Here is a 13,841-nt window from a genome sequence, read left to right as displayed (position 1 = left end):
AGCCTACAAAGCAGAGGGTACTGTTAATCAATTTGAAGATGTGGATCTATCTCAGCTTCTCAGTTCTGCCACTTTGTCATAGTAAAGGAGGTGAAAATTGGTTAAGTACACTGACTTTAGTCTTAGAAAGACCTGGGTTTGAATACTGGCTTTGCCAGTTATTAGCTCTGTCACCTTGGGCAAATCAACTTTTTTTTTTCTCTCCTTCCACCAGTTGTCTGCTCTCTGTGTATTCCTTGTGACCGCTGCTATCCTTATCAGCGGCACCAGGAATCTGTGTTTCTTTTTGTTGCATCATCTTGTGTCAGCTCGCCACGTGCATGCGGCGCCATTCCTGGGCAGGCTGCACTTTCTTTTGCGCTGGGCAGCTCTCCATACAGGGCGCACTCCTTGCACATGGTGCTCCCCTACGTGGCAGGACACTCCTTGCGCGCATCAGCACTGCACGTGGGCCAGCTCCACATGGGTCAAGGAGGCCCGGGGTTTGAACCGCAGACCTCCCGTGTGGTAGGTGGACGCCCTATCCACTGGGCCAAGTCTGCTTCCCGCAAGTCAACTTTATATGTTGAAAAGAGTACTCATCTCACAAGTCTGTGTAGAGGATTGAGTGGGATAATGTATGTAAAGAAGGAGATTGCACAGAAGTGCCTAATAGTGGTGGGGTAATACCTATATTCTGGGTATAATCTCATAAACATCTATAATGCTAGCTGCCTCAAATTACTTTGCAAAACAATTAAGATATAAGTATTGGGGAAACGGACTTTGGCCCAGTGGTTAGGGCATCCGTCTACCATATGGGAGGTCCGCGGTTCAAACCCCGGGCCTCCTTGACCCATGTGGAGCTGGCCATGCACAGCGCTGATGTGCCCAAGGAGTGCCGTGCCACGCAAGGGTGTCCCCCGCGTGGGGGAGCCCCACGCGCAAGGAGTGCGCCCCTGAGGAGAGCCGCCCAGCGTGAAAAGAAAGAGCAGCCTGCCCAGGAGTGGCACCGCCCACACTTCCCGTGCCGCTGACGACAACAGAAGCAGACAAAGAAACAAGACGCAGCAAATAGACACCAAGAACAGACAACCAGGGGAGGGGGGGAAATTAAATAAATAAATAAAAATCTTTAAAAAAAGAAAAAAAAGATATAAGTATAAATAAACTAAATAAAATAACATACTGGACGGATACTATACAAGAGGCCTAAGACAAGGGCCCCACTTAAAAGGAATTATTGCTAGGAAAAGATACATACAATAAAAGATAACAGGATAATCTGTAAAGGGGGACAGCACAATGTTTAAGGGAATCTCAGAGTTTCCATGGATCAGAAATGCCAAGGAGGACACTCCAGGCAAGGGGAACAGATTTTAACAAAGGCTCCCACAATAAATGGGGCACATATTAGGCACTTCAAACATACTTGTAGACTAGATAATCTCTGATATAATGAAGAAACCAAATGGTTTGTGTAGGGGAAAGACATGATTGTGTAGGAGAAAGAAAGAGGACCAGATTATGGGATAGGACTTGTTGCATAGGAAACTACCAGCACTCCTATCTTGGGTGTGTACTTTTTGCTTTACATTAAATTCTTCTGCTACTATATGACTAGTCCTTGAATTCTTTCTTTCTACTGTGTCAAGACCTTCCTGCTCTTGGTTGAGGTCTTTCTCCAGGACCTCCCAGGGCTTCTTCCAAGTCACATCTTAGTGACTGACAGAGGGACAGGCAAAGTCAATCTAGGCCTAGCAGAAGATCAGGACATGGGTAATTCTCCCTCTGTACCCAAAGACTACCCTCTTGGATGCCTCATAAAACACTGGGGTCTTTCTAGCTGGGCAGCTTACAGTGAAACAACTCATCTTTTTCTGTAATACTGCATGGCCACAATAAAAATTGGAAGATAGAGAAACATAATCTGAAAATGGAATTCTTAATTACAATACCATACTTCAGTTAGATCTTTTCTGTAAGCAACAGGGAAAATGGACTGAGGTTCAGACCTTCATGGCATTATATATCAAAACCCTGACTGCTGAAAGACCTGCAGTTTGTTAGGCTCATTCCCCTCTAGAGAAAGCAAGCAGGATGAAAAAGCCGTATAAAAATCTGAATGTGGGAATTATTGGGGTGGGGAGGTTTACTAGGCTCCTTGATCTACTTCTCTTTCCGCCCCTTCCTCCTCCCTCCCACCCAGGGCCTCCTCTCTGAGAGCGCTATAGGGGAAGGGCTAGGTGCAATAAGGTAGGAAAATGTAAAATTGAGCTTAGAACTCTTATCTACTAGGCTTGAAAATTAAGAATGAAAGGAACAGAGGAAATGTTATAGAATAAACCTTAGTTTGCATAGTTTGTCCTATAATTCCCCAATTTAAACCTTTTGAACAGCCTTGGGATGACAGTAATTAATAATCCAGTTGCCAAATTGTAAGTAAAAATTTTTAGTTGATATTGATAACAAAAAGTAACTTAGTAGCAGAAAAACCTGTTGGACTCCACTTCAATCTGTTATGATCTATGCTAACTAAGATTTGCTTACCAATTAGTAAACTGATGAAAAACTAAAATTTGACTTTCTCTGTTAAAGTACATTATTTTCTTAAATGGTTGGTCTCTTTTGAGTAGAAAGATATATAAGTTCTTTTGAAATTTTACATATATATATATATATGAAGAGCAGAGTCTGTGCTTTAATGGTTTTTTAAAAATACAGGGCCACTATTATTTTGAAAAAAATTGTTTTCTTTCAGTACTGCTGAAGGTTCTTTGTGATAACCAGTGTCTATCTGAAAGAGAAAATATGAAGGAGAAATTAAATGTGTAATTTTCTTGTATATTTGGGGATTGTATAAAATTCTTAAAGACTTTTAAAATTCTCACTGTCTAGTCTGTCCTAATCTACATGAAGATATTGTTGGTTATAGTATTATTCTAAGAAAAATGTGGTGTTATGAAAACAACCAAAATCTCTGTCCTGCTCTGATACTTCTCTAAAAGAGCATGTAGCCAGCTCATCTTCAACAAAAAGGACTTTAAGGAGAAGTAAAGCAAGTCTATAAGTTATGTTTTACCTGTTAATTAACATAATCTTGGTAAAACTGTAAAAGTAAAACAAAACAAAACTTCTACTATAAGTTGTCATAAATGATCTCTAGAAAGAGCTTTAAGGAAATTAGGGCCTAAATTGTAAACTCTTGTAGCAATCACATTTATTCCTGGGCTCTTGATTTCTAATTGTTATTTCTAAATCCTGAGATGCTTTACTCTTTGTGTGTATCCTGATAGCTCCCTAGAATTTTTTAAGTATCTATATAATACCCAGAACTCAGAGTTAAATTTAGCCAGCTCTAAAAGTGATAAAGAAGCTGGCTGTTCTATAGCTACACAAGTGTGGTACCTGGCTAAGGCAATAGGCATCCTCATTAAATATTCTATCCTAATTCATATTATACAAGATTGTGAGGCCTGTTAACAGCTCCAAGTTCAGTGTTTTACAGTAGTGGGCATGTGCATGGAGCCAACATACCCTTAAGGGACTGGCAAATAGTTTCATGCATTTAGACCAGGCCCCAACTACCACACATGTTCTCCCTGCATTTGAGTTATTGGTGTGGCCAGTTAGTATGGCCCCTAAAACAATAAAGTAAGCTTATCTGCTACATCACCTGGTCATGCCCCCAAAGTGGATGGAAGCACACTGCTGCTGAAGACGCCTGTGGCTTTGTTAGCTGGTGAAGGCTCAGTCTCCTGAGCCCTACTGTGGACTCTGCCTGCAAACAGTGCCAGAGGGTGCAATGCAACAGGCTGGTGGGACACAGGAGCAACCTCCCTGTTTTCATGAGGGATGACAGTATTACAGTATGTCAAATGCATGAAAGTTATACCAACAGGGGCAATACTTGCCAGAGTGATGTGAGTAGAACCTAAAGAAACACATTTGGCTTTATGGCATACTCCTGTGGAAGGTTAACTTGGAGGAAGACAGTTGGGCAGGGACTTGAACAGATACTTGCATACCAATGTTTATAGCAGCATTATTCATAATTGCCAAAAGATGAAAGCAGCACAAGTGTCCATCAACTAATGACTAAACAAACAAAATGTGGCATATATATATAATGGAATATTATTTAGCATTAAAAAGGAATGAAGTTCTGATTCATGCAACAACATGGAAGAACCTTTAAAGAAAGATATCAATGTTGAGTTAAATAAGCCAGATGGGGAAGCTCAAGTGATAAGGCCTCCACCCACCATATGGGCGGATCCAGGTTCAATCCCTGGGGCCTCCTGGTGAAAAAGAAGAGAAAGAGTGCCTGCCTGGCAAGCCATGTGCCCACATGAGTGCCCACATGGTGAGCCAGTGCCCACACAGCAAGCCGAGTGCCCACATGAGTGCCCATGCAGTGGGCCAGTGCCTGTACAAGTGAATCACACAGCAAGATGATAACCCAACAAAAGGGAGACAAAGGGGAAAGTCAAGGTGAAGCACAGAAGAGACCAGGAACTGAGGTGATGCAATTGACAGGGAACCTCTCTCCACATCAGAGGTCCCCAGGATCAAATCCCGGTGAATCCTAAGGGAGAAAGACAAGAAGAGAAGACAAAAAGAGAAAAACAGATACAGAAGATTATACAGCAAAAGGACACAGACAGCAAAAACAGCAGGGCAGGGGAGGGGGAGGGAGAGAGGGAAGGGAAGAAAAAATAAATAAATGAAAAATAAATAAGCCAGATGCAAAAGGATAAATATTGCATCATCTCACCAATATGAAATACTTAGAATAAGCAAAGTCAAAGAGTTAGACTCTAGATTCTATCAGGGATTGGGTTGGGGATAGGGAATGGGGAGTTAATGCTTAATTTGTACAAAACTTCTATTTGGGTTGATGGTAAAGTTTTGGAAATGGATGGTGGTGATGGTAGCACAACATTGTGAGTATAATTAAAAGGGGAAATTTTAGGTTAGACATATGTTACTAGAATAAAAATTAAAAGATAAACCAGGACTGCACAAGACTGAACCTACTGTAAATTATAAACTATGGTTAATAGTTCAATTATAAAAATGTTCTTTCACGAATTATAACCAATGTCCTACACTAATGCAAGGTGTTAATAATAGGATGGTACACTGGGAAAAAATACACCCAAATGTAAACTATGGACTATAGCTAATACTACAATTATAAGAGTATTCTTTCATCATTTGTAGCAAAGGTACCACATACCAATGCAAAGTGTTAATAATGGGAATGCTGTATTTTTTTTACATGATTTTTCTGTAAACCTACAACTTTCCTAATTAAAAAAAATTTTTAATTGTTAAAAAAGATAGTGGCCGTTAGAATGGACAACAAAGAAAAGGTGCAAGACACACGATTATAAAGGACTAATAAATAGGTTATAGGAAAGGGGTAGAAATTGGCAGAACCTCTGCATTTAAGCCTTGGTTGCTAAGCTTAATGACTGGAATTCAAATCTCTCTTTAAGAATGGAATTAGATACATACAGTGGTAGTTGAGGTGGAAATGAGGGGCAGTTCAAAGGTATGTGTGATACAAAGTTTGAAGGGAGGCAGGTGACCATACCTGTGTCCTCAACTTGTTCTTGCCTTCTTTGAAGATGTCACATTTATAATTCTAGATGTACCAAGCCATATATTATCTTTTTGTGCCCTTTTTTCTTCTTTTTTCTTGTGTGCTTTTAAAAGTTAGGACGCATCACATGAAAACAAAATCAGATCTTTATTCTAGAAATAACCATGTAATGAAAAAAGATTGCATTCGTCATTCATCATTCTTGACCATTCTTGGTCTTAGTATCCTGTTTCCCACAATATCATTGTTCCTCTTAAGATACATGGTCCCAAATATAGGCCTAAACAAACGAAGAACATAGAGTTTTATATGGAGTGCCTGAAACCTACCAGATTTAATTTATTTTCCTATATCTTTGGAGCTTGGTTTGAAAAGTAAATGATGAGACAGAGGCTATGGACTAAATTAGACAAGTTGCCAAACTGAGTCTTGATCCTTCCGTTGAGAAGGAAATGCTTATTTCTTCTGTAAAACATATTAGACTGAGAAATGCATAGCCTTTAAGTAAGAAACAGATAAGGGCACCAAAGTCTCTCTTTTATAAATAAAACCCAAGCATATCCCACACCACCATCCCACCACCTTAGGAAATATGACCAGCTTACTTGTCGTTTATTGATCCAAGACCAAGACCTTCATTTTACAAAGAAACCAAGCCCAGAGACATTAGGTGACAAGCAATTGGTGTCTGAGCGGTATGAAAAAGACATCTCTTTCGCTCGTTATATATATATATAGAAAGTGCTCCTGGCCTATTATTTGACAGGTTTTGTTGCTGTAACCCACTCCCTAAGATGAGTGTAAGTGATGCATAATTTGGGGGAACTGTCTTGATAAACACTTAGAGTTGAAATCAATAGAAATCTCTTTCTCTTATCACCAAATGAAAATCAGAGACAATTAGTCTTTCTTTGGCTTGCTAAATAAGATAAAATGCTTTCTGCTAAAACCATTTAACAGAAATATTGTGAAAGCCTTCCCCCCAGAATATTTTTCTATTTAATTTTGAAAACTATTCCATAACTTATTATCAAACAAATCACTTATCCTTTAGCTAATGTGGGGATAAATGGGCAGTCAGAAATATAATCACCTGGCATTTGCTGCTGAGTATTTACATGTTTCCTAATGAACAAATATAAGAAAAGTACAGGTGACTTTAATGTGCAAACACCGCTTTTTTAGGGCTAGTGCTAGAGGGAAAAATAAAAGTAAATCACTGACTCAAGCTAATCCTGTCATTGGTAATGAGGTCTCTTGTGGTTTCTGGCCTCAGCCCTGTTTTGAATCTCTGGATCTTTCTTGAAAGGACTGCCTCCGTAGCAGTTGTTCCATTGGTAAAGATACTTTAGAAAGTTTTAGAACATGTTTCTGCTCCTTGTTGAATTTTATTTTTTTCTCCACTTTATGTTGCTTAAAGCCTTATGGCAGAGTTTCTCAACCTCAGTACTACTGACATGTGGGGCTGGATAATTCTTTGTTGTCAAAGGCTGTCCTGTGCATTATAAGATGTTTAGCAGCATCCATAACCTCAAGTCACTAGATGCCAGTAGTTGACACCCGAAAATGTTTCCAGACATTGCCATATGTCCCACGGGAGTTAAAATTACCTCCCTACCCCTGCTCCATTTGATTAACCACTGCTTAATGATATTTTAATGGTATTTGAATAAAATCTGAGGAGTCAATGAGAATAGACCTATTCCATTTGTTCAAAATTAATCCATTTGTAGCAGCTGTATTTCCAGATTTCCATGTTAATATTTGTTTTCTAAGGTGATGATGATATCCCTTCACTATTTTCTTCCAGATGGATTTCTTGCATTACATTGAAAAAAAATTTCATTAAATTCACTTAAATTGAGGGCTAAGCCAGCAACACCATTTGGATTAAGGGAAAGGCTCTGATTTAGTAAACAGTACTATTTCATTTTGCCAGGTCCTGTGTTAAGCACATTACCTTCCTTTTTATCCTCTTTTAGAAAGAGGGCAGTTGAGATTTAGAAAGAGTAAAGGTCATGTAGCTACTGAATTACAGAGTTAGGTTCTGAATCCTCTTCTGACTCAAAGCCCTCCTCCATGCTCAAGAACAGCAGTTCTCAAAATGTGGTCCATGGGCCCTGGGAGTTTCTGAGACCCTTTAGAACTATTTTCATGATAATACTATTTGCTTTTATCACTGTGTTGACATTTGCACTGATGGTACAAAAGCAATGATGCATAAAACTGCTGGTGTCTTAATTGTACAGTAGTCATATTCACTGCCACGGACTCAGGGTTAAAATAAAAGTAAAACTGAAGAAAGCCAGTTCCACTGATGACTGTTTTGAGAAAACAAAAATTATTAATTCTGTTAATCTTGACCTTTGAAAACATGTCTTTTTAATATTCTGTGTGAGAAAATGGGAAGTATGCATAAAGCATTTACAGTGCATATAGCATTTGATGGTTGTCTCAAAGAAAACCATGTGAAAGAATAAGTTGCGAATTGATCAAGTCTCTTTTTTCTTGGAATACCATGAGAGAGAAACTATGGTTATTCGGCCTTGAGTATCTGACAGATATTTTCTCAAACGTCATTGAAGTGAGATTTTCAAACTTCAAGGAAAATAAATAACAGTTTTTGTTGCCAGTTGATAATATTAAACCTTTCAACCAAAAATTAGAGCTTTGGAAGACTTACACCTGCCACTATGAGCTTGACAAATGTGAATTTTTCATATTGTATAATGAATTTTGTCAACACTTAGAAGATCTGCATAAGTTAGTGAACCAGTATTTTCCAAGTGACTAATGCATGATGTTACAAAATCATGCACTGGAGTAAAAGATCGTTGAAAGCACAAGGCAGACCAATGGATTTTAATTTAAACATTACAGAAAGTTTATTGGTATGACTTCAGATTGTGCATTACAACACTTATTCTTTATGAATTTTGGTATAGTATCTAAAAAGAATATAATTACCTGAACTTAAGCTTCTGGAGGGCCTGGCTCCATGGGAAAGCTTGTAACACTTCCTTTTCCTGAGAGCCTCTAAGGAAAGGGGAAGGAAAAAGGAGGTAGATAATCCCCAGGGAATAAGATAGCACCCTAATGTTCATATGTGGCAGTGCTTTATATAATTTACAGATAATCCACACAAAACCCCCAAAATCTGTAGTAATAAGGAAACAGGTACTAGTTAGAAAAGAAGAGCTTAACTCAGCTAGAGAAAGGATTTGAATCCAGATCTATCTGTTTTTAAAGTTGATTCTTTTCATAGTAGCACTGTGATACAAGAGGCTGCTTTAAAAATAAATAAATAAATAACCCTGCTACTCCTTCCTACATCAAAGTTTCAGGATTTATTATAATTTCAATATTGCATTTCGTGCATGATAAATGAGACTTCTTTATCCTCAGAGTGCCTAGTTTTAGGTGCCAGGAAGTGTCTGCTGAATGAATCTGTATAATTTACCTGGACATTTTACATGCTCTTCAAGGTGTATAATTAACTTTCATAATCCATCCATGACAGTTTCATCCCTGATCTTCCTTTAAACAATTTGCTTTTCCTGCAAGAGAAATTAGATAGAAAAACCCAGCTTCATGCATGTTCTTCTCTCTTAACTGTAATAGCAAACTCAATAGCCTTAGGAATGACTCAGTGACCAGCACACTCTCCATTCACCTAGAACAAGGCATTCTGTTCCCAAGATTATTCAAAAGAAAGCACTCCAGGGTTAGTCAGTTCATAATAGAACCTCTTAGCATCTTCAGAATGTTTGGCACAGCTGTAAACACACCGTAAGCAATCAATAACTACTCTAGATGATGCCCTTACGACTAGGACATTGTAGCTTTTCCATTCAAAGGTGTAATATGCACTCTTATTATGATGTACCTTTGGTTGCTTTCTGCATGTATCCTTATTAAGATGGAAGTTCCACATGGTTTTCCCTTGAGTTTTAACCATTTGTTGTATCCTACCTAGCCCTTTTAGGAATATCATAGGATCACGTTTGTAATTGAATACCATTTACATTCATCCATTTCTGTCCATTGTATTCATATTTATTTGACAAAAATTGATTTTTCCACTGACGTCTATGGAATAATTGGCAGCTTTCCATGTACTCAGTTTTTATCTGACACAGCCTAGAATGACTGTCTGAAGGTTTGTCAAAAGCCGGACTTAGTCTCCACTTTCTTAGCTACTGTTTTATCAATCCATTTGTTCATTTGTCTTCAGTGTTCTGTTTTGTCATCTGTAGCTCACAGCTGAGTGGTCTAAATGTTTTGCATATGCTCTAATTTATAACAGAGAATTGAGGACTACCGTCCTGGGTTTTAGACTTAATACCACCTTCCATTTATATGATGCTTTTTAAAATAAAATCTTCAATTATTTTGGAAGAGAAACACTGAACATTGATTGAATGCCTACTAGAAGCAGGAAATGTGTGCCAGACTTTTTTATGTATTATCTTATTTTCACAACACATACATACAGGTGATATCTTTCCCAGTTTACTGATGAGGAAATTGAGGCTCAGAGTAGCAGATACCTACCCAAGTTCATACAATTTATTAAGTGGTATAGCGAGGATCTGAAACAAGTCAATTTGACCACAAATAGACTCCCTGATTAAAGAGGCTCCCTGTGGCCTGTATGACGTTGTCTAGGGATGATGATATACTTTTCACTGAGTTGTTGAGAGGATAAAAAGTTTGTATACATGAAAGTATTTAAAAATATAAAGCATTGCAAAGTAATGTTTAAAATTTTTTTAAAAAGTATGTATGTATGTGTACATGTATGTATATGTATATATATTGTTTGGGGAAACATTACAGAATTAATAGTAAAGTCTTTAAACATCGTGCACTATAGACACAAGTCGGGAATTTTTTTGTTTCCCCAACATATTGCTCTATCACCACTCCAAGACCTGCCTACTTCTCTCTAAAACTCTGTGTTAGTTACAAGTTTCCATTAATCAAGTGTGGCTCGGGCCAGACCCACAGCAGAGTCATTTCAGCTTATTCTTTCCTATTGTAGACTTTCAATATGCACTCAGTCCATTCTCCCAAATGTAGCAGGGAATCAACACCTTGTGATACAGAAGCATCCAGAATTTTTTCTTGTAATTGTTCAGAAAACATCATGAAACATGGGGCCTATTCCCAGAATTGGAGTGATGGAACGCTATCCTGCTGACTAAGCCTTTTAAATAAGCAGAGGATTGGAAAGGTACTGGAAGTTGAAGGCAACTGGATAATATAATGTTAGGGAACTGAATCAGGCATGGGCAAACAGTTTTAACTTCTTTATCCTGTTTTTATAATGGTAGTATTTATGGTTTTCCTAACAAGGAAGAACAAGGAATTCTAAGGGGAAGCTTGGTTGGAGGACAGATCTTAGGGGGAGCTTTTAGGTTTACTAGCCTAATTACTTACAGAAATATTTATAAACTATCATTTTAGAATTATTACCTTTTAACTTTTATTCTTAAAACAGAACCAAAGAAAAAGCATTGCTTAATGAATATAATTTCTAGCCATATTGATAAAAACAATTTCAAATTAGTTTACTCAGTGAATTCATTTAAGATATTGGTAATTGAGATTAGTACCGTTAATGGCAGGAATAAACAAAAACATATAATAATAAAGGATGATAAAAAGACATCTGCAAGTAAAGTTTATTTCTAAATGCCATCTTCTTTAGGGAATAGGCAAATTAAGAAATGTTCAGAGAAAGGTAAATGTGTTGTGTACGAACATTCTTCTATGCACTTTATAAGTTCCAAAGTTTCAAAATCAACAGATTGCTACTAACATCCCTATTTTTGAAGGCGTACTTGAAAACATGTAACTAGATAAGGATATTATCTGATATAAGCAAGATACTAAAAAGTCTTTTTTAGCTACATGATAGAGTTTTGGTCCTAAAGTCAGCATATAAGACAAAAATCTCTTAGGATGATACAACATTGGAAACCACCATACCATCTATTATGAAATGCAATAGTTTCTTTGTCAGCATTGAAAGGATCACTGTATCTTGGTATATCTTTATAAGCATGTGGTGTAAAACATTAAGAATTAATAAAAGTAAAGGATATATAGTCATTGTATAATTCTTTCAACTTCTTGAAAGTTAGAAAATTTTCAAAATACATTAGGGAAAAGAATATCTGTAAACCCTAGATCCACACTAAATGTGGTGAGAAGTTTGCACAGTGAAAAAATGAGCTGTGAGAGAAGCAGTCACATTTTCCACATTTTGCTCCAAGGCATATCCTCATTGCATGGAGAGGGCAGAATCATCCTCAATGTTGAAAGCCAGTGCTTTATCTAATCTTAGTGCAAGCCAGATGGGGATATTATAAAAAAGTAACATTTCTGGATCAGCCTTTTCTAAGTCATAAGGAAATATGGTTTCCGCTAGTATAACATTAGGAATGAGAGATATAGGACCAAACGCTTAAGATTTTGAAAGGCGTTGACTGTAGTAGAGGACATGGGTAGAAGTGTAATGAGACTTGACTGAATTTAGAAAGAAGCTAATATAGTATCTTAAAATTAGAAGAAAAAAAAATTGATGTCCTAAGCAATTAAAGGGATAGGAGATATCTCTTTTAATTTGTTGGAAATGCCCTATCTCTTGATTGTGGTAGTAGTCACAGAACTATACATTAGGCAAAACCCATCAATTGTACATTTAAAAATTAGTGAATTTTGCTGTATGTAAATGATACCTCCATAAAGGTGATTATAAAAATAAACTCTAAGCAGTGAACAATTATAATTGCTAAGGGAACTGCAACTACACCATTCTATTTACAGGACACTGCAAAAGAAATTAACTCATTCTTAATTTTGTATAAAAGAATATAACATCATCTGAATATATTTAGATATGGTATTTTAATGCCTGCTAGTACTGAAGCCATGTTCAGTGTAAACATGCTACTGTGGAGTAAGAAGGTAAAGTAGCTGTATTTTTTATATTCCTTTGACAGAACAGTTAAAAATCATGACACTGTTTTCTTCCTCCTTTAGCCCTGGAATGAGACCAGATGTAAGCTCTCCTCCGTCCAGCTCATCAACAGCAACGGGACCACCTCCCAAACTCTGCCTAGTGTGCTCTGATGAAGCTTCAGGATGTCATTATGGGGTCCTGACTTGTGGAAGCTGTAAAGTATTCTTCAAAAGAGCAGTGGAAGGTAGTGTGTGTTTTGAAGAGTTATTTTTCCTCTATTTGGTTCCTAGTTCTCAAAGTAGGCTTTGAGAGTCCTATTATATGCAAAACTCATTAAGTCTAGAAATCAGTAAAGTAGGGAGAACCTTGATACTCCTCCATTCTTGGGTGGGAAGGACATGTTTTTTAAAAAAACAGCAAAAGCAGAACTAGGAAAAATAGAAAATTACATATTGAAGGGAGAGAGTTTAGTCAGAGAGTAGAAAATAACACTGTGATGAAGTGTTATATGAAATGATGACGTCAAGTTTGGGCAATAGATTAATGCTCATTTTATTGGAATCATGGATTTTAACCCCCATAAAACTAGTTGGTTTCAAAGCCACCAACTATACAAAACTGTTGTATAGTTGTTGAAAAATGTTACAAAAATGAGAAACGCGAGAATTGAGGGGGAAAGGCATTCATTTCATTAAATTGTTTTTTTCTTTCTTTCTGTTGAACCAGTGCACTATGCTAATGATATAAATACAAATTAAGACTTGATCCTGGCCCTCTGAGAGGTTACAGTCTACTGAAGTGAAAGATGAGTTAATAATTACAAGGTACAGAGATTATAATATAGAGAAGGGAATGATAAACTCTGCCTGAGGAGGTAAGGGAAGAAGCATATTTTAAAAAGGTGATTTCACTATATGAATATTATATTAATATAAGCCTTACCACTCTTATGAAATAACTCAGAAGTTCAGCCTGCTGACAGAGACAATAGCATTATATCCCTCAAAAAGGAGATATTCCTTCCAAATGAATTATTAGAAGTGAATCTTCTTGGGAAAAATAATTATATAATTTAGGTATTTATAAAGCAGTCTTGAAAGTAGTGTAGCTCTATTTTAATTAAGTTATATTAACTTTTAAAGAATGAATAATTATATTATTTGGCTAGTTATGTTTGAAAAGAATAAAAAGCTAATACACCACCACTGCAGACCATGCACCTATGTGTTTAACCTGCTTTAAAATGAAATTCTTATACTTTAGGTAAAACTTAACTGAATA

The 13,841-nt window shown here is 37.1% G+C and overlaps 1 protein-coding gene and 1 long non-coding RNA gene across 11 annotated transcripts in view; one reads left to right on the top strand and one right to left on the bottom strand.

Moving 5' to 3' along the window:
- Positions 1-13,841, top strand: part of NR3C1 (nuclear receptor subfamily 3 group C member 1) — a 116,804-nt gene that overhangs the window by 61,171 nt on the left and 41,792 nt on the right. For 5 of the 10 annotated variants that reach the window (XM_023587154.2, XM_058280190.2, XM_058280185.2 and 2 more), the window contains exon 3: positions 12,641-12,804. In XM_023587154.2, the coding sequence (XP_023442922.1) occupies positions 12,641-12,804 (164 nt within the window). Of the gene's footprint in view, positions 1-12,640; positions 12,808-13,841 lie in introns of all 10 variants that reach the window. The other 5 variants (XM_004452626.4, XM_004452628.5, XM_004452627.5 and 2 more) reach the window with 1 other exon arrangement.
- The window catches only part of LOC111762776 (uncharacterized), a 73,877-nt gene that overhangs the window by 31,672 nt on the left and 28,364 nt on the right, over positions 1-13,841 (bottom strand). The window lies entirely within an intron of this gene.

This window comes from Dasypus novemcinctus, chromosome 2 (assembly GCF_030445035.2).
Source record: "Dasypus novemcinctus isolate mDasNov1 chromosome 2, mDasNov1.1.hap2, whole genome shotgun sequence".
Taxonomy (NCBI): Eukaryota; Metazoa; Chordata; class Mammalia; order Cingulata; family Dasypodidae; genus Dasypus; species Dasypus novemcinctus.
This window is presented reverse-complemented; position numbering and strand designations above follow the sequence as displayed.